Here is a 20,620-nt window from a genome sequence, read left to right on the forward strand (position 1 = left end):
TCAAGTAGAAGATTTGCACAAACTTGTTAAAGAGGGGAGGGATAGGCAAGCAGAAAATCACAGGCAAGGAGTCACAAAATAGATATGGAAAGAAAGTCACAAAAAATCCACAATTATTAATCATAAAAATTAACAGTTTTATTTAATAAATGAAATGAATTTTTAAAATTTTGTTGGTGTAATTATGAAAGTCAATTTGCAAACTAAATTTTTTTTTGCAAACTTTGCTTTACCATTGTTCAACATACTTAAATTTATATAATAAATTAAAAAAAATAAAATGTGATCAGGTCTGAATAGATCCAATTTACTACATTTTCTGTAAGTTTTGCCTCTCTGATCTCAGTAAATATATTAGGACCTTTATTTGGCTTTTATACATACTGTATGCTTCTATTATACCAATGCCCTCAATTGGATTCATCTATCAATCCATTATTATTAAGTCCTAAACAGTCTTTCAAACCATCCAAACCCAAATGTAACCTTTTTGTGGGCAAGAGTGTGACATTTTATAAGTGAATTTTCTTTCCACATTCTGGGCAAGCGAACACTTATAAGAAATATTTGTTTTCATTTGTTTTATGTGTGTTTACAGCAGCAGAATTCTTCTATATTTGAAAGATCAGAATACACACTACTAAAATCAAAGTAAAAGATCAGAATACTCACTACTAAAATCAAAGTAAAATGACTCGCATGTTGTTACCAGAATTTCTAAAAAAAACTAAATGCTGACAGTGCCATGCACATACATTAACATAGATATATGTAGTAATTCTGATTGCTGAAAACTTAAAGCAATTATACTATTTTAAAAACATCAATTTAATACAGGTGATACAAGTGTAACAAATGAATACTGACTTGCAATGCAACTAAATCTGTATGCCTGTAAACCTTTCACCAACAGAATGCTGCATGAATTCCACAGCAATCAAATGTGTGACAGTAACCCCTTTCACCAACAGACTGCTGAGTGAACTGTGCAGCAATCAAATCTGTGTACCTGTAACCCCTTTCACCAACAGACTGCTGAGTGAACTGTACATCAATCAAATCTGTGTACCTGTAACCCCTTTCACCAAACAGACTGCTGAGTGAACTGTACAGCAATCAAATCTGTGTACCTGTAACCCCTTTCACCAAACTGAATGCGAAGAGTATCACGCATCATGCAGTAACATGTAGCATAAAGCAAACATAAGAGTCCCTTGATGGGACTGGCCCAAACAAATTTCCAGGAATCCAAGATGAGATAATTTTTCTTTACAACTACTGAGTATTGAAACTTGTTCTGATTTTCTTGAGAAACTGTAACATCAAAATTGGTAATAAAACAGTTTCCTTACATTTGAGTTGACATGGCTGCCTGTTAAGTGCAGTACACACTTCTTTATCGTGGCCTTCGATGCTGGACTCATCATAATCAGAAGACCAATAAACTTGTTTCAGGCAACGTCAAGACAGAACCATATGATAAATCTATACATACTATTTTTGTGGGGAAAAAAAGAAGTTCTTGAAGTGTTACCATTCAAGGTATTCTTTTGCTATATCCAAAAACTCGGTTAAATCGTAAAATACCTATTAATACTTCTTTTGTGTTATCACGATTATAAGCCAGTACAGCTTAAACATAAGTTCAGATCTGTGACCAAACAATGTCAGTGCACTATTAACTTGTATGTTGTGATGCAATTAAATACAAAGTCTGGTCAAAATGTACTTGTATATTCAGAGATCAATGTGTTCATACACTTGATGGAGTTCAAAAATGCAAACCAAGACCTCTGATTTGATTCCAAGGTTGATTTCTTTGAATTTACAAAGGTGCAGATATGCTGATGGTCAGATATGTACCATCTTCAAAGACCATGTAAATATTAAAAGATGATTTCTTAATGAAACCTTAAGTCAATGGCACAATTCATGCAAGAGTAATTAAAACAAAACCTTAATGATAACAATGATGCCATTTTGAAAGTCTTATAAAAAACATTGTTTTTCCAGCTAGCTAAATAGTAATTAAGTGTTTTAGTGAAAACACATGTTGATATAACTTTCTGTTCAGGAGAAGCAGCCATATACGATTTTCTGGATGGCAATCAAAACAGCCACTTGGGAAGTTGTGTCAGTATCAATTTCATACAAAAACAACTATATAATGCAAGAAAGCAGTCATTTTTTTAAATGGCAGTAAGACCATACATTCTGGAGAAGTAGCTTTTACAAAATCTGACAGTTCTGCAGGTCACATTGGAATCATTTTCATTTATGACCAACTATATTTAGTGAGAAGCGTTTTAGTGAAATATACATTCTTTTACGAGTATCTGTTCAGAAGATGCAGATGCAACAAGACTTTTATAAGGCTCCCATAGCAGCCACATTGGATTTTGGATTAACATATTTCACATAGGGCCAACCAGACATCATAAGTTTTCCAGTGAAAAGCCCATGTTAACATGGTAATTAGTTTATAAGAATTAGCTATAGTATGGTTTTCAAAATGGCTACCATGCTGGCCATATTGTATATCATATTGGCACGTTCATTTTTAGTACAAAGCAGACACGATATGAAGTCTTTGGATGGATACCTCATTTAGCTAAGCCCAATGGTTTAGCAGAAGTAACGGTTTAGAGATCTGAAAGCTATGTTGGAGGTCTGAACAGCACCAGTTTCATTTAGTATCATGCAGACATAACAATCTCTTAGTAAAAAACCCATATAGTCATGACTATTCATTCAGGAGGATTACTAACAAGGTTTTTAAGATGGCTACAACAAAAGGCTGTACTAAATGTTAAATTGCTACCATTTTCATTTAGAATCAACTAGATCTGATATCAAGTCTTTTAATGAAAACCCCATATTGATACCATGGTCCATGACCAGTAGAGCTAAATTAATTTAGGGATAAATGTAGTCACTACTTTGCTTTCATATTTCATACATTTCAATTTAAACAATATAATCTGACGTTTTCTCTACCTAAAAGCTTGCTGAATACACTTTCATGAAAACATCTGGAAGAGTGGAAGGCAAATTTTTAGTAAATTGTGTTTCTCCGTGAATACTTACCTGATCACATTAATGTTAGGGATATAAGCCTGCTACCTCTCGAATCCAGCCCTACTAAAAGACGAAAATTCGTCTTTTTGGTCTATCTCATATAGACCAAAGGGCAATAACTCTTGCCCCTTACCTCCCCTTGCCACCGCCAGGTGTCACTAGTTTTTTAAGCTGAGAGATATATATTATACGAGGATGCTCGCATAGCGGGGTGGTTGGGAGGGTTTTTAAGTAATGTGATCGGGTAAGTATTCTCAGAGAAACACAATTTACTAAAAATTTGCTTTCTCCTTCAAATACGTTCCCCGATCACTTTAACATTAGGAGAATAAGTAATAGGAGGAGGGAATGCTGAGCATCCTACCTCCACCCCAGGTACCTTCTAGGGAATGATGGCTGGATTCCCCATTTGAACGATAACCCATTCTCCTAATTTCATCAGCAACACAGCCTAGGGTCCCGTGATGTGACCCCTATATATGGTTAAGAAGATAGTTACTGAAATCTTCTTACCTACGAAATTTCACTGGCGAATCCAGTGAAGCTGATAGGCTGTGCTGATTGTTTTAAATGGGTCTGGTGGTCATCTGGGCTGCCGACACCGGACCTACCAGATTCAAGATTTGCCTCTGCGAAGCCAAATCTCTGAGATAAAAACTGGAGAAGGTTGACTCTGCATGCCAGCCAACAGCTTCTATTATATCTCAGATCGAAACATTGGTTTGAATGCCAGGCTCGCCGAGATTGCTCTAATCTCATGAGCCGTAATCTTCATGAGGCGACTCTGATCTTGTGAGACCTCAGAGTACGCTGAGCATATAACCCACTTCAGCCATGAAGCAAGGGCTTGAGGGGTGATATCCCGTTTACCAGCTTTGACCGGAAGAAAGAGGCACTTACGTGTGTCCCGACACGCCTCTGTGCGTTTTAAATAGTGCTTGAGTGCACGAACAGGATCTTGCATGGCTGCTGCTCTTGACTTATCTATGGAAGAGAGCGAGCGAATGACGATTCTTTGATTGCCAATGGATGGTAACCTATTTTTGGCTACAAAGCCTGGTTGCATAAGGAGGACTACCGAACCATCTGATCTGAACTGAAGAAAGTTCGGGTCACTGGAAAGGGCATGTAACTCGCTCACCCTGCATGCTGAAGCTAAGGCAATCAAGAAACATGTTTTGTATGATAGTAGCTTTAACGAAGTGTGGGCTAAAGGTTCAAATTTGTCTGAATTGAGCCATGTTAAAACCAAGGACAGATTCCATTTTGGAAACAGGGTGAGGGATTTTGGTCGATTGAAATCAAAATTGGCTAAAAGATCTGATAGATCTTTGTTATGCCCAATATCGCATCTACCATGATGGTGGAATGTGTCTGAGATCATGGAGCAGTAGCCTTTCATAGTAATTGGGGCCAACTGTTTCTCCTCGAAAAGCCAGAGAAAAAAGTCGGCCAGTTGAGTGATTGTGACACTCAAAGGGACGATGTTACTGATATGGCCCCAGTCCCTGAAAACATGCCACTTTCCCTCGTAAGCCTTCAAAGTGGAGGGCTTTCTTGCTCTTGAGATTCTCTCCACAATCGAAGGTTTAAATTGTTTGTCTCGCAAGGCTGCTTGGACAAGAGCCAAGCGTGATGAAGGAGACGGTCCAGGCAGGGGTGGAACACCTGTGACTGCGGTTGTTTGAGAAGATTTGGGCTGATTGGAATCTTCCTGGGTAGATCTATCGCTAGATCGAGTAGATCGGTGACCCAGGACTTGTTCCATCTGAGAGGGGCAATCAGAATCATCCGACAGTTCTGACCCCTTTAACCTCTAGATTATTTTTGGTACCAAAACCGTGGGAGGGTAGGTGAATGCCCACAACCCCTCCCAGCTGATTGACAGAGCTTCCACGGCCCAAGCCTCTGGGTCTGGAACTGGAGAGACAAAGGTTGGCAACTTGCGATTCCACCTTGTCGCAAAAAGATCGATCATCGGACGCCCCCAAAGTGTGCAAATCCGAAGAAAGACTGATTGATGGAGTGACCATTCCATGTGAATGACTTGACCTTTCCTGGATAGAGTGTCGGCCAAGACATTGAGTCTGCCGGGAATGTGTCTAATTTGTATGTTGATGTGGAGGTTGTCGCACCAACGTAGAAACTGCCAGATCAGAATGCACAGGTCTGGTGATTTGGTGCCCCCTTGTTTGAGGAGGTAAGTCACCACCACAGAGTTGTCTGACATAATGAGGACAGTTTTTCCTGAGAGTTGATCCTTCCAGAAATGAAAGGCATTGATGACAGCCTTCATTTCTCAAAAAGGTTGATGTGGAGAGGCCTCTCCCCTGGTTCCCACGTGCCGCTGACTGTAGCGAAGTCTGGCAACAGGTGGGCACCCCAACCGTAGGTACTGGCGTCGGTACATACCGTTATCTCCTCTTGAAGCATCTCCAGAGGAATCCCTATGGACAGCCAACCGGGGTTGTGCCACTGATGCAGGAACGATCGTATCTCGGGCGTGATCATTACTGTTTGATTGAAGGGACTTGAAAAGGGGCGCCATTGTGCCAGTAACATCATTTGTAAGGGACACATAAAAAGACGGCCAAGTCCACCTCCGCATTGAATAATCCAAGGAGTTGCAAGAATTCTCTCGCTGAAATCCATGCCCTGTTGGAAACAGACTCGACGAGTTCGACGATCCAGATTACGCGAGCGCGAGGAAGCCATACCAGATTCAGATCGGTGAGAAACTCCATACCCAGATGGACAAAACGCTGGGATGGACGGAGATCGGACTTTTTTCAGTTCACGAGAAAGCCTAGATGATCTTTTCTGCCTTTGAGCAGAATAGAACTTACCATATGTTTCTGGAGGATGTCGTCCAAGTACACTGCCATCCCTTTAGATGAAGTCAAGTGGAACAGGGTGACGACGCAATCCATAACCTTGGTAAAAGCCCAAGGGCTGACGTTGAGGCCAAAGGATAGGATCTGGACCTGATAAACCGCGTCACGGTAAGCGAATTGGAGAAATTTTCGTGATGCGGGGTGGATAGGGATGTGAAAATATGCGTCGGTCATATCTAGACTGACGGCATACTCATCCCACCGGATGGAAAGACAGATTGATCTCGCCGTTTCCATCTTGAATTTCGGTGGTAAAATGTATTGGTTGAGGCGACTCAGGTCGATGATCAGCCTCAACTTGCCTTTTGCCTTCTGGATAAGAAACAGCCTGGAATAAAACCCCGGCGATTGTGTTTTTTTCACAATCTCCACTGCCCATTTTTCTATGAGCAACCTTATCTTCTGTTGTAGAAAGGTATCCTTCTCCTGATCTGACAGTACGTCCGTTAAGAGGGGAGAGGAGGACAGGGGAGGGGGTTGGATAAATGAAATCCGAAGTCCCTCCGAAATGACCTGGATCACCCAATCATTCTGAGGAAAAAAGGTGGTCCAGTGGTCCTGAAATTGCAGGAGGCGGCTGTCCACAAGTAGGCTGTCCGCGGGTGGTGGAAAGGGTATGTCAATTTTTAGAGTTAGGAGGCTTGAAGACGGAGAAACTTTGTTTCTTACCGCCTCTGTATGGTTGCCTCCTAGCTTGATTAGACTGTTGTCTCCTGGCATTGGGTTGGGATCTATACTGCACATTTAATTGTATGGTTCCCTTGTCCCTGGTCCACCAATCATCCCTCCGCTGTGGTCGGGGCTGATTTTTTCTAAACGCCTGCGAGGGTTGGGCGGCGAGTTGGAGGGGCAGTTCCTGAGCTGCCTGCTTCCGAACTTCTTCAATTTTTCCTCCAAAGAGTAAAGGCGACCCAAACGGAGTCATCCGTAAAGCCAGAGTATGATGGGGCTTGAGTGACTTGGACCGCAGACATGCGTCATGTTGTATCAGGTCTAAGTTGGCAGAAGCAGTCAACGCATTAGCCATGGAATGGTGAGCTGCCCTGTTAATAACTCTAGCAATCTGGGCCGTCGCTTCCAAAGCGTGGTCATTGTCGGATTTTTCTTCGAGTCGGAAAATGGCTAATGAAGCTAAGTCTAACACTGAAGATGTAGCGACTACGTTCCAGACTAGCTTTGACGTGGCATGGAACACATTTTTGTCCACTTTGTAAAACAGTGGAGCGGACATGTGAACTGCTACCATATTTTTGTCCAGGGCCGGAAGATCCGTACTGAACGCATCTGAATGAGTTTTGTACCAGCGACCCGAGAACGTCACTGGTACTTGGCTTTCTGAAAAGAACACCTTAGCATTCCCCAGATCAACTATTCGTCCTGATAGACGATCATTGATCTCCTTAATTTTTTCCGACTGGGGAAGGAGCCGGAAGGATGGCGTCTCTTCCTCCCCATCAAGATCTACAGATGTCTTAACTTTGTAGTCTTGAGTGGCAGTAGGAGGTGGATGGCATTCTGAAGTTGCCAACACCCTATAAATTTCTTCCACTGCCGCCTTGAAGCCAAACTCAGTCCGTTCCATAGTTGAATCTGTGTACGGCTAATTTGCAGGAGTTTTGTCACCCTCACTGTGTGCCGAGTCGTGTTCTGGAATAGCTTGCATTTCTGGATAGAACATACCAGGTGGAATAGATGACGCAATTCCATCATCCTTAACACTGTCACTAACTCTCCTTTGTGGATAAGCCGTGAACATATGGACGGACGGCCCTGCCGGCTGGTTTGTCTGGCTTGTGGTTGGCCTGAATGTTGGCAACGGTCCTGCTATCACCAGTACCAGCTGCTCCAATGGCCTGGCTGGACGGACAGATTTCTCACTAAAATCTCTGCCATTATATTGGTATGTTGCTGGCGGTACAGCTTGATGGACGGATTTATCACTAAAATCCCCGTAAGTCATATTTGGTCGGACCGTTTTAGCAATAGAGTCCCCATGCTGGGACAGCTGGACGGCCGGTGACGTAGAGGTTGTATAATGAAATGGATCCGATGGATTCGGTAAAAACCCCATGTGTCCTGACTTACAGGCCCGAAGGCCACGCTCGGACATGCGGGGGGACTTATGCCCACTGGGCAGCCTAAAATTGGGGGAACATTCCCCCAAAGAGTCAGAAAAAGCTGTAGAAGCGAGCAAGGGAAATAAGGGTAATATCTGGCCTGATGTCAATAGCTGCGTTGTCGTTTCCTGGACCAAATGACGCATCTGTTCCAAGGTGGACTGTTGTACCCTGTCAACATTATTTTCCTCTATTGCCGCTGATGTTACAGTGGCTGATGGTTGCAAACGACGAACTTTAGGTGGAAAGGGGACCCCAATGTCCCCCACAAGGCTCGCAATGGAGGCTGTCTTCGGATGTATACTGAGGACATCAATGCTATCTTTCTTCGACTTATTCTGTCTATCCCTCCCTTTTGCTACCTTCTGGACTACATCAGCCGATGTTTGCTCTGTCCAAGTATTACACACGCTGCATGGTATAGATGATGTACACTTGGTACATACAATACAAGAGACATGGTTGTCTTCTTTTGCTTTGAACTTTTTGCATTTCATGCATTTGGTTGACATTTCTACTGAAACGACACAAGAAAAGAAAACAAAGCACAAATTAGCAATTCAGCATGTTATTAATTCGCTAATACCACAACCGTTACTAACGGACTAAGCGAAATTAGTCAGTGTCGCGTTAACTCTTAATTGACAACACGAGTTCAGCGATAGCATGTGTAACATGGTCTTCAGTAGACGAAATCTGTAAGGGTGACAAAGTCACTCAATTTTGAAAAAAATTGTTAAAATAATGTATACAACCTGTAGAAGAATGATTGTCCGACACAATAAATCCAAATTTAAGTTGGGATGGTCCAATTTAAGGCTAAGATGGCTTGGATTGTTTGGAGGTATAATGTACGTGTTATCCGTACAAGCGAAGCTTAAAAACTAGTGACACCTGGTGGTGGCAAGGGGAGGTAAGGGGCAGAGTTATTGCCCTTTGGTCTATATGAGATAGACCGAAAAGACGAATTTTAATCTTTTAGTAGGGCTGGATTCGAGAGGTAGCAGGCTTATATCCCTAACGTTAATGTGATCAGGGAACGTATATGAAGGAGAAATAAAGGTATTTTTAATGGCCCTGTATTTCTGCAAGTAGCATGCTATGTTCTTGCCTCCTGCGCAATGAAACTTTTCCTACAAATTAGACAATGTAAACTTAGCTCTTCTAAATAGACGTAATAATTTACAGAAAAAAATCGTAGTTACTAGGAAGACATGGAAAATAACTAAGACAAATCCCTAACTGTGTTACATGAAATGTCAAACTGAAATATTATTGTGCTATTTGTCATTTCCGAACTTCAATCTGCTTTTATGATATAAAGCAGAAACAAAAGCAATCATACACATGACCTGACCTTCAAGACCAAACTCCAAACATGGAATGCAATCTTCTGTTGAAAATATACAAGTATATAAACTTCATTTATCTTAAAACAGCTCAAAAGTTACAGAACGGAAGGGAAAATGTAACTGAAACCTAAATTACTGGTCTGTGATCTTGACCACGAAAACAAGACACCCAATATGGTACATGGCAATCTTTACCACAAAAACAGGACACCCAATATGGTACATGGCAAATTTGATCAAGTTTCATCTCTTAACCTCAAATGGCTCAATCATCACTGAATGATGAGGAAAGTTTGATCGCAAATGGCTGTTGTTGACAGTAAAGGGAGCGTGATAGAAAACTTAAAATAGTGACATAATTAAATGATATTGTACAAGCATATTAAGTTGCATACCTAAAGCTGAAAGTATCTCAACTTATAAATAGGAATGGAAAGTGTTAGGGAATACTTTAAATCTATGCCTGTTACCTTAATGTTGAACATACGATTGATAATGTGATTTGTGACACACCTGATGATGATATACAAATATACCTAGTTTCATCCTTAATCACACATACATACACAAACCATACTGCATGCTCCAAATATATGGCTGCTTCATTCTCCAAGTGTTATATTATATATTCCTTTGACCATTGACAATCCCATTAGTAATGTACAACATAATGTGATGTAAGCAAACATCCAAGCATCAACAACAAAGAAAGCATAATAATGATGGTTGCATTATAATTCACCTGCAGCCAAACGTGTGAGAGAGATTTATCTGCAGTGAAGCGTTTTCGCATTTTTACTTGCAGGAGGTTAGTGACCAGGTCTATGGCTGGAAAGATGGGAAAAAAGGAAAATTAAATATATAGTGATTTTCTTGTAAACTCTGATTTCCCAAACTGCTGTGGTAATAACTCATGGAAAAAGGGTATATTGGATATATACATGCATATGTACTAATATAAGCAATGTTCAGTGTTAGTCCACTGTGATCAGTTATTGCATTGAGAAAAAAAACAACATTGCTTTGTTCATATCTGTTCTATATCACGTGTAGTGACACAACAAAATTTCTAGCACCATGGCTGTTTTTCATAAAACATCTTAGCCTAAGTACATATTCAACATGAAGTCATTTTCCCCCCATCCCTAATAAATTTTTGAAAACAATAAATTTAAGGTCAGGGTCTAGATATCAAAATAAAAAGACCATTTCAAAACTTAGATTTTTTTAGTACAAAAATCTTTCTGTAGTTTTCATATAACTGGAGCGGAGCATACACTCTGGTTAAGATGTTTAAGAATGTACAGCCAAGTCAATTCTGAAAAATAAATTATAACATTGTCAAGCTGATAACAGGATATCAAGGTGTACAAATACAAGATATTTTGGTGCTGTGAATTAATTTATTTTCATGGGCATCATTTTGTATTTTGTCAAGATATCTTTCGATTGGCATGTAAATTAACTGGTACCTCAGACAGAAATATTACATGTCCACAAGCTATCTTTAAGTGCAGTACAAATTTCTTTATCCAGACCTTTGCATTTGAATATTATAAAAGGGATAGAAAAATCACTTGTCTCAGATATTGTCAAGGGTACACCTCAGAATGTCAAGCATATACCACAGACTGTCAAAGGTATACCTCAGACTGACAAGGGTATACCTCAGACTGTCAAGGGTATACCTCAGTGTCAAGGGTATACCTCAGTGTCAAGGGTATACATCAAATTCAATACCAGAGTACTGACTAGTTATGCAACTAAATACAAAATCCAGTTAAGATTCATTTGTGTGTACAGGTCACTGTCTTCATAATCTGAATGATGTAAAAAAATGGAAGCTATGATCCCCGACATGATCACTAGGTCAAATAGGTACAATTTTCAAAACTCGTACAAGTGCAGATGTGCAAGTGGTCAGATCTGCACAATATTCATTCAGAACTAATTCAATATTTCAAGAAATGTTTATGTGAAAACCCAATGTCAATGCCACCATGTGTGCGACAGTAGTGACAAAAAGGCTTCTGAGGTGGACACTATGGTCCCATATTGTTGGTCAGATGGACATCCTTTTATTTCAGAATCAACTATATATTGCAGGAGTATTTTAGTGAAAACAACATATGACCATTCATTCAAGAAAAGTAGCCATATAAAGATCTTCAGGCTGACCATCAAGCCATCCCTTTTTTGTCAGATTAGTATCATTCTAACACAGAAACAACCATACATCATTAACTACATACTGCAAGCTACAACATGCTGTGTGGTTGTAAAGCATTTTGTCAATGTTGGTATGACCATCTACCCAGGAGTATCTGCTGCTACTTAATTTTTAAAATTCTGGAAGTACACATTTGCATAGGTTTCATTTTGGTTTTGTTTCATTTTTATTTTAACAGACAGGACATTTAAAACATTACTGGCAATACCATGCTGAGGAAAAAGAAGCAATGTGCCTTTCCCAAGGACACACCAAATCAGACAGTCTGGAAGGGTATTAAACTGGCTACCCTTGAATTATGAATATGGCATTCTATGATCTGAGCTACAGTGGCCCCCTTTTTCATGCAGAACCAAATAACTATATGCATCAAGAAGTGTTTTAGTGAAACCTCCATGCCAATACAACCATCTCTTCAATGAGTAGTAATAAGATTTTGATGATGATCATCATTAATCGGTACCATTTTTACTCAAGACCAGTAAGATATTTTATTAAGTCTTGTGGTGAAAAATGTTGTGTCCATAAGACCAGTGGTTTGGATTGAGTATCGATAAGATGATTGTTAAGTGTGTCAGACCAGCACCATTTTCATTTAGGAACAACTTGACATCATAAGAAGCCTTTAACCGAAAATCCCAAGTTTATATGACTATCTATTTAGAGGTTGTTATAGTATTTTCAAGATGCCCAACATGGTGGTCATATTGGAGCAAAACAATCACTATTTTCAATAAGGGCCAAATATGTCTTTAAACCTTAGAAAAAATTCAGATACACCTGTGCTATGAATTCACTATTTTTTTGTGTGGAACAAATTTTGTTTGCATTATGTGCTTGCTAAAAATTGTGAACTTAAAGAGCCAACAATCTACCATCCTTCTTGGGAAGAAATATCACAAAGTACAAATCAGAATTCATTTCTTTTTCTGCACAACCAGTAATAATGATACCCATGAAAATAAATAAATTCATATTCATGGTTTATACAGCCCAAATGTTTGTTCTCAAGGACTTTTCAAGGAGTATTTTTTCTTATGGATACTTCACTGTCTCCATATATTACTTTGTATATAGCTGCATAAATAGCCCATGAACTAGGAACAGTGGTAGATACCACATGAGAATGAAGGCTTATTATGATTTCCAGCAAGATCTGGGTGCTTTGAGGTAGAAAATAGGTGACAGCAGTGCCTAACTCTTTTCTGTGTTGTCACCATACTTTCATCCATACCCTCAAATTTGCCATTAGATAGATTTCAACAATTGTGATGCAGGGTCTTGATATCAATTTCCTACCAAATCTGCATTGGTTAAGTAACGGTATTAAAATTAAAATCAACCTAGACAAGCACCTCCACTTGCCAGTAACAAAAACATTCAATTATCTTCACCAGTTTGCCACTGGCAGCCTTTCTTTATTTGACTTTATCTTAAATTCAACTTACAAACGGTTATTTTTACACTGTACAAGGACCTTTTACAATTTTCCGGGAGCTATATTAATCAGATTGTGATAGGAAAATGTACCTCATCTGCCATTTTCTTTTCAATGAAAAAGTGCATCATTAGCAAATACTGGAAAACTTTACAAGAAGTCTGCATGATTTATGTTATGTTATACAAATATCTGTGATGTATTATCTGCTTATTTAAAATGATATAAGTTGATCTTGATGTTCTGAATAGGTGTTTTTCATCCAGCATATGCCCACATCAACCTGAATTTGTTGAGAATTTATATTTACAGTAAAACATAAGTAATTGCATCATTTTTTCTTTTTAGGTAAAGTGGTGGTGATGTAGGTGTAAGAATATTTTAGTAAAGTATAGGCTATTAGTAATTTCCAGCATTATTTCGGAGAAACAACAAGAAATAAAATCTCACAGTTCTCTTCAGAACTAGTAAATGTGTTGCAAAGCTTTTAAAAAAAAGGGAAGAAGCAGAAGACCACTTAACCATTACAAATCACAAAGTTTCAACAAATGGTAGATGACTACACGAACCAATTCAAAAAGCTACAACTCATTGCTGATTTCGCTTGATGCTGCCCAAGTAAGGAATCATCTCAGTTTTACACCCTGCTAAGTATGACCCCTAGGTGGCCAAGTGGTCTACAGTGCATGCCTTTACCAATCACTTTAATCTCACCTGTGTCCATGTGTTCTAGTCTCTGACTCAGCCATTGTGGTTATTAAAGAAAGCTTGCTAGTAACTTTCCATGGTCCATGGATCTTACTGGGCTTTACTCAAGTTCTTCCTCCACCAGTCATACTGAAGACTCAGTAACTGGAGTTCTTTATTAGATATATAATCATGCAGTTATATGAAACTATGAGGAGACTGGTCTGGATGGAGAGTGTTTCTACTCCTTTGTGCTATATTTTCAGGAACAGAGTTTCATCAGCTGTTGTTGTGGGTTTAACACCATTTTTCAGCACATGATAGGCTATGCATGGTAGCCAGTGCAACTGGTGGAGGAACGACCTGGGAAAACCCAGGAAAGAACTGCTGACCCACAGGAAACTATAGGCAAGCTTTCTCACATACCCACATAAGCCAAGGATGAGAATTGAACACACAAGGACAGAAGTGATTTTAATCTGCAAAGATATGTAAATAAATCACTTATTTTTCTTTATAAATGCCTTTCTTTTCTTGTTCTGAATTTCATTTGTTATCTTAAGATGAGAATATCTATGAACTAATATCTGAGTAAAAGTAAGTGCTTGAAAATTGTGTATTAGACGTGGTACACTAAAGAAGCTACCAGTGGTAAAACAGTGATGATGACTGAATGCTAGTTTTTACAGTGGCAGGTACAGGTGCTTGCCTAGCTTAGCCCTTAATTTGAACACCCTGACTTAACCAATAAAGATTTTATATAAAGACCCTGCATCACAACTGTAAAAATGTAACTATTGGTCAATTTGGGGGGTTGGGTTGAAACTGTGATAATAACACAGAGAAGGCAAAGAGTTATGCACTGTAGTTACATATTTTTCAGGGATCCAGATCTTGCCAAAATCGTAATGAGCCCTGCTGGGTGGTACCAATGGGTAAAATCTGAGATTCTGAATCATGGGCAAAAGGTGTAACCAAAGTTAAAGAAAAAAAACTACATTAACATATTAACAAACATTACTGAATCTTGTAACTACCTGTGTCATTTGTTCTACCCAATTTTATCCTATTTTGTTTATCCATTATTTCTGTAAAATTTTAAATACCCCAAAAAATTTAAATTATGCAATTTATGCAGATAATTTCATAGAGTTTTGTAGAAAATTCAAGGAGTTTGTTGAGAAATTTAAGTTTTCATGGATAAAACAAAATGTTTTCAAAATGTAAGTAGTTTTCAAGGCAAATCTAAAATCTGAGGCATTTTCAAGGTTGTACGAGCTATAATATTATTTGTTAATGAGCAGATGTGCATTTTACCTTTTGTTAGTTCTATATGGAAAGAGTGGAATAATTCTGGCAAATTCTCAAGAATAAAGCATTGTACTGCTTGAAAAGATGATTAAAAGGCAAGCAACTGCATGCAATATCAAGCACTTGAAAGACAAAACAGAAAAGAGGTAAATAAATTTATAGGACTGTTTCATGAAAAATTTAAAAGATGCAATAAAAGACAATTCAAATCTTGCATGGCATTTCTCTGAAAGTAAGTAAGATGGCACCAGTGAAAAGCAATTCAGATCATCATTTTGCAAAGAATGCAGTGCTATTAAGAAACAAATGCCAATTTATGGAATTGTAATAATTGAATGAGATTAAATTCATAAGCATGTGCATTTATCAAAACTGTGACCTGAAGGAGGATTATTCAAATTGTATTAAGATACACTTGTTAAATTTAAAAGCAGAAATAAATTATCAGTGTTGAGTGAGCATAAGCTGCATTAACTGTTGCTAAGAAATCTAGTGTAGGAAGGGGTCAAAAAAAAAATTCTTTTGATGGAATGGGTAGATTGGGGTGCTTTCTGTTCAAAACATTCCACCTGTGTAAGCCAGGGATGCTGTAAGACTTGGGTCACGGATGGTCGCTCTTGGTCATTAGTTCTCAAAATATGCTTTATAAAATATATTGCTGCAAAGAAACGAGGAGGTTTAAGCAACATATAATTCTTGCTAAAACTTAAGTACAGTGGTCCCTCACCATAGGGTGCCTATGTATAACATGACCCCCTTTATAACACAGGTAGGGTCATGGATCTAACTACGGGGAGGGGTAATTTTGTGAAATGGTGAAGCACAAGTGGATACCAGTTTTGCAAGGCTTCCTAGTAAGAGTGAAAGCAGTAACTGACAAATAGATGGGATTTAGGTTCCAATACATGTATCTCTATTCAAGGGGAGATCACTCTCATCTAGCTTACACCTTGACAAGCAGATGACTTTTTACCACTTCTTTTGCCAATTTAAGACTGGGAGGGCTGGGTCTGCAAGGTAGTGGATTTACTTCTAAGGTATTATAACTGGGAAGCTTACATTAAGAACAAATTGCTACATAATTTAACTGCTTAAAGTTCTTATTTAAAATAATAAACCCTAACGTAATTTTCCAATCATAAAATAATTAAGCATGAAGTACTCATTTTTAAACACCTTTGGCTTATAATATACCTCATTATAATGTAATTTCACCCATATCAAGATATATGCTTATGAATCCCCTGGGCAGCATTATAGTGAGGGATTACTGTACATTTATCTAATACCAATGTATGACATTTGTCAAAAACAAAATCAATTCACTGAAATGTTTTGCAGAGAAAAGGTCACAGAATTGTCAGGTATGGTTCCATCGATAAAATAAATTCTAAATACTAATTCTTTCAATTCTGGGAGAAGGTTATAAGAACTTCAAAGAAAGGAAATTTACAAAAAGTTTACAGAAATTTCAATGGAAAAAAGTAAAACAATACATATTGGTATACATGTCATTCGATAAAATGTGTCATGCACATGGGCATTGTTCTGGCAAAAAAAGACAAATGTTACAAAAGACTGAATATGTTATTTAAAAAAGTAAAGGTTTTGAAAGATATATTAAAAAATAGTCAGTCTCAAAGATTCTTTCTCTAGCATGGTAATTTCCATTGGAGAACATGTGTTTGGGTTTTAGACTTCTTACAGTACTACTGAACCCAAATAATTACTTCTGTCCTCTTTTTTTTAAACTGTGGATAACATGCCACAAAAAAGCCGTGTATGTTCCAGGTGACCATTTTCATCAATACAGTCTCTCATTGTTGGAAACATCAATTATCTTTGAAAATATATGACTGCAATTTTTGACCACTTTTGTAAAATTATTCACGCTGCTTGAAAAAGAATAATTGAAGACTGTATTAGTGTTTAATAAATAGTTCATCATGGATGCAAATATTTTTATGAATTAAAGAACAGACAGGTTTTTATGAAAATCATCTATCTTTACTTACAAGTCTAAATTTTTGCCTTAACAGCTGGACATAGCTACCAGTCCACTGAATCTAAATTCTCATGCATTATCACAACAGCACACTGTACATGCCTACTGGTTGGATCCAACCACAAACAACACATACCTTGACCTGTCATGACATCATGCACCTGCAGGTTAGGGTCCATGTTATTTTTCTACTGATTACTCTTAACAAAACACACAGATCCATATCGGCTGATGCATCATGTGATGGCAGATCTGGGTCAATGCATTCTGCAGTCATATTAGACTTATACATCAGTATATATGGTATATTCCATTATTCCATACTCTCACATACCTTCAAACTTGTGTACAGCAGTCAACCTGAGAACTGGTCAACTTTGGTATCATTAAAAAGAGTTTCACCTAACTATGCAACCACTGAGATCAAGGGAACACAAGGATAAATAAAAGTAAATAAAATTAACAAAATACCAACCATATATAGGTTGCTAATTTTTTACCTAACAAATGAAATATGAACTGTAATATGTACGACATAATGTTGTTATTGTTATAGGGTTTAATGCAATTTTTCAGCATGAGATAGGCTATACATCGTGGGCAGTATAGATTGTGGAGGAAGAACCATGGAAAATCACAGAAAGAACCACCAACCCACAAGAAGCCACTGGCAAGCTTTCTCATGTACTCACATTAGCCAAGCCAGAGACTTGAACCCATACATACTGAGATGAGATGGCAGTGATCCAGAATGTTGAGTGCTTTAGACCACTTGACCATTAACGAAATGGGGACTTTTTATTATACCTGACCATGATGAGAAAAAAACCATTAACACTGGACCATTTATGATAACCACTGACCACAATGAGTAAGTGACCACTCTATACAAAAAGTGAAAAGAATCTGGCTCTTATGAACACATGACATGAATACTGAGGTTACACTATGACAAGCTTTACTGCAATATGCCAGGTTTGCTTACCTACTGTACCAGAAATGAGATTGTCACGTTATAAGTAAGGAACAATAGCCAGATTGCAACATGTATATGCTAGACCCTGAGGCTAATTATTCTCTTTATAAATGTTGCGAGTGTAAGCTGACATCAAAAAGATGGATAGGAAGCCAGTTGTATATAACATGGCCATAGGAACTTGTTACTGGCGCCTTATTCTGCTGAATGCGATTCACAGGTAAGTGGCAGGAATTGCCGGTGATGGCTCAAAAGAAATCAAGTGGGGGTCGTAAATCCACCCTTGACAGACTGCATGGGAGGGGGTAATGTCTGCTAATTATGTAGACCATGGGTGAATCGACATCCACTCAGAATTGAGCAAGGCGTGGCCACCATTGAAATCACAAGTTTAAATCTAGTGTCTTAAAACTAGATGTCAGTAGTCGCTAAACCATCTTGCGGGAATCACATAAGGAAGTTCTAAGCTACTCTGACATCATTCGAAATTGGCGGGAACCATTGTTATTCTGGGAATTACAAAGGAGCTTCAGAAAGGAAGCTTTTAGGGACCGGAGGAACTATAGGAGACAGAGAAGGGAAATACCCTGGTACAGTTGGTCCTGAGTCTCTGGAAGACAAGAAAAGGAGAGAACGGAAGTGGAGGAAGTGAAGGGTGAAGGACGTGGTTGTTGGACTGAAGGGGTACGGGATACCAGTCAAGAAATACTACAGATCAAGAGATGAGTAGAAACACAGGACAGGAGGAAAATCTATCACACTAAGTCAGATGATGAAATAGGCCGTCATTTGGTCGAGTGAAAGATGAGTGATAGGGTTTGAATATTGATTTTCATTTGAGAAAGGATTATATGTAATTGAACGGCATTAAATTTGTTGTTTATTTGAATTTCACCTTTTGTGTATTCAGTAATTTAACTGTTGGCATCACTGACTGGGGGCTCGAAGCTTTGTACCTCTATCACTACTTCAATTTCTAACAAAGACGAGCCAGGGTGGGTCTTTCGTAATAATTAAAGATAATACTGGGAGCACCTCACCCCAACCTAAGGTAGTCAATGACGAGGGCCCCCATTACAGAGATGCACCACAGAAATTTCCTTTCTGGATCTGTTTTCTCATTAGCAATTATTAAGTATTATTTTTGTTTACCACACTTTCTCCGACTTGTTCCTTTCCACACTATAAAAAAGTCTGATTTACTGCTTACTACTCATTCAAGGAATTTAGTCTCTTACATCATTTAAAAAACCCTGACTGTATGTCATGGTAGTACAACATTTACAACATTCAGGCAAAAATCTTCAGGCAACAACTATTTTTGACTACTGAATATCTTGCTTTTGTCTCGTTTTACTGAAACAAATCATTGTTTAACAATTTTGATCGATGTTTGCAGTTTTAGGCCCAACACAACAAAAGAATAATGAGATATGCAAGCCAAAAACATTCATATAGATAATCACCTGAACGTAAATCAGACCATCAATTGATCTGATGCAAGATAACGAACTAAACTGGTGGACAGTAAACTAAACTTTCTAATCACCCGAGCTGATATGACCATGTTTACTTAAATGTAAATTGTTATGTATATTTAATTTATATTTGATTTAATTGTTTGTTTGTTAGTTTCAAATTTTTATTTATATACACATTTTTTATTTTATCACATGCTATGGTAATGTACATTTATTTACTGGATTTGATATTTTCCAGAAATTCAGTTCAGTTTTTTGAAAACCTAATATTAGAACTCTGTATCAAATGCTGACCTAGTTCCTGATCTTATTTCATGACGGGAAGTAAACAACTTATTTTAATTTTTAAATCTTTCTTAGTGTGGGATTTAAAGAGTGAAATCAAGTCTGTACTGGGAGTAGGTGACTGCAGACAAGTAAATAGCTTCTATGTTGCACAGTAGATTTGATAATGATTTTCAGAGAAATAATTTGAGTTGAGCTTTTAAACACTTAGATGTCAAGGTGTTTTTCAGTTGTGACCACTTTGAGTTGAAATTCTATTTTATGGAATTATTAATTCTTTTCCCTGGGAATATTTAAGTGTTCATACAGAATTCTTGGACAAAGACATTTATTGAAATTTCATTTGGAATTCAAAAACCGGAATATTTTCTATGGTTCAACAAAGAACTGTTGAAACTTCAGTACTATAATAACTACAGTATGTCATTGCCTTCCATTTTAGATCTTTGTCAAGACTCAAACTCATATTCATTAGAACATTTTATTACTAGGACTTCTAATTTTTAATTCTTGGATTATTCTTGGATTATTTTTGGATTTGATTCTTAAAACTGTAAGTTCTTTTCCTCATTTTTACCTTGTTTTTCTAGAGAAATATATTATTTGTTAAATTTTAAAAAGCTTGTTGTCTTCACTTTTTTCTTCTTACTGTTTATGAGAGCCTAAACATGTAACAAAATATGGTCATATGGTTGAACCTGTACTGAAGGTCATAACAATCCTTTGTTTTTCAAACATTTGTCTTATAAAAGGTTCCATTAAAAAA

At 37.9% G+C, this 20,620-nt stretch overlaps 1 protein-coding gene across 6 annotated transcripts in view; it reads right to left on the reverse strand.

Annotated features, from left to right (window-relative positions):
- The window catches only part of LOC149805496 (serine/threonine-protein kinase D3-like), a 202,893-nt gene that overhangs the window by 14,689 nt on the left and 167,584 nt on the right, over positions 1 to 20,620 (reverse strand). For 4 of the 6 annotated variants that reach the window (XM_089950094.1, XM_089950093.1, XM_089950092.1 and 1 more), the window contains one exon: positions 15,677 to 15,765. In XM_089950094.1, coding sequence (XP_089806220.1) covers positions 15,677 to 15,765 — 89 coding nt within the window. Of the gene's footprint in view, positions 1 to 10,183; positions 10,270 to 15,676; positions 15,766 to 20,620 lie in introns of all 6 variants that reach the window. The other 2 variants (XM_089950095.1, XM_089950091.1) reach the window with 1 other exon arrangement.

The sequence above is a fragment of the Sinohyriopsis cumingii genome, chromosome 2, assembly GCF_028554795.1.
Source record: "Sinohyriopsis cumingii isolate HCF-2022 chromosome 2, ASM2855479v2, whole genome shotgun sequence".
Classification (NCBI taxonomy): domain Eukaryota; kingdom Metazoa; phylum Mollusca; class Bivalvia; order Unionida; family Unionidae; genus Sinohyriopsis; species Sinohyriopsis cumingii.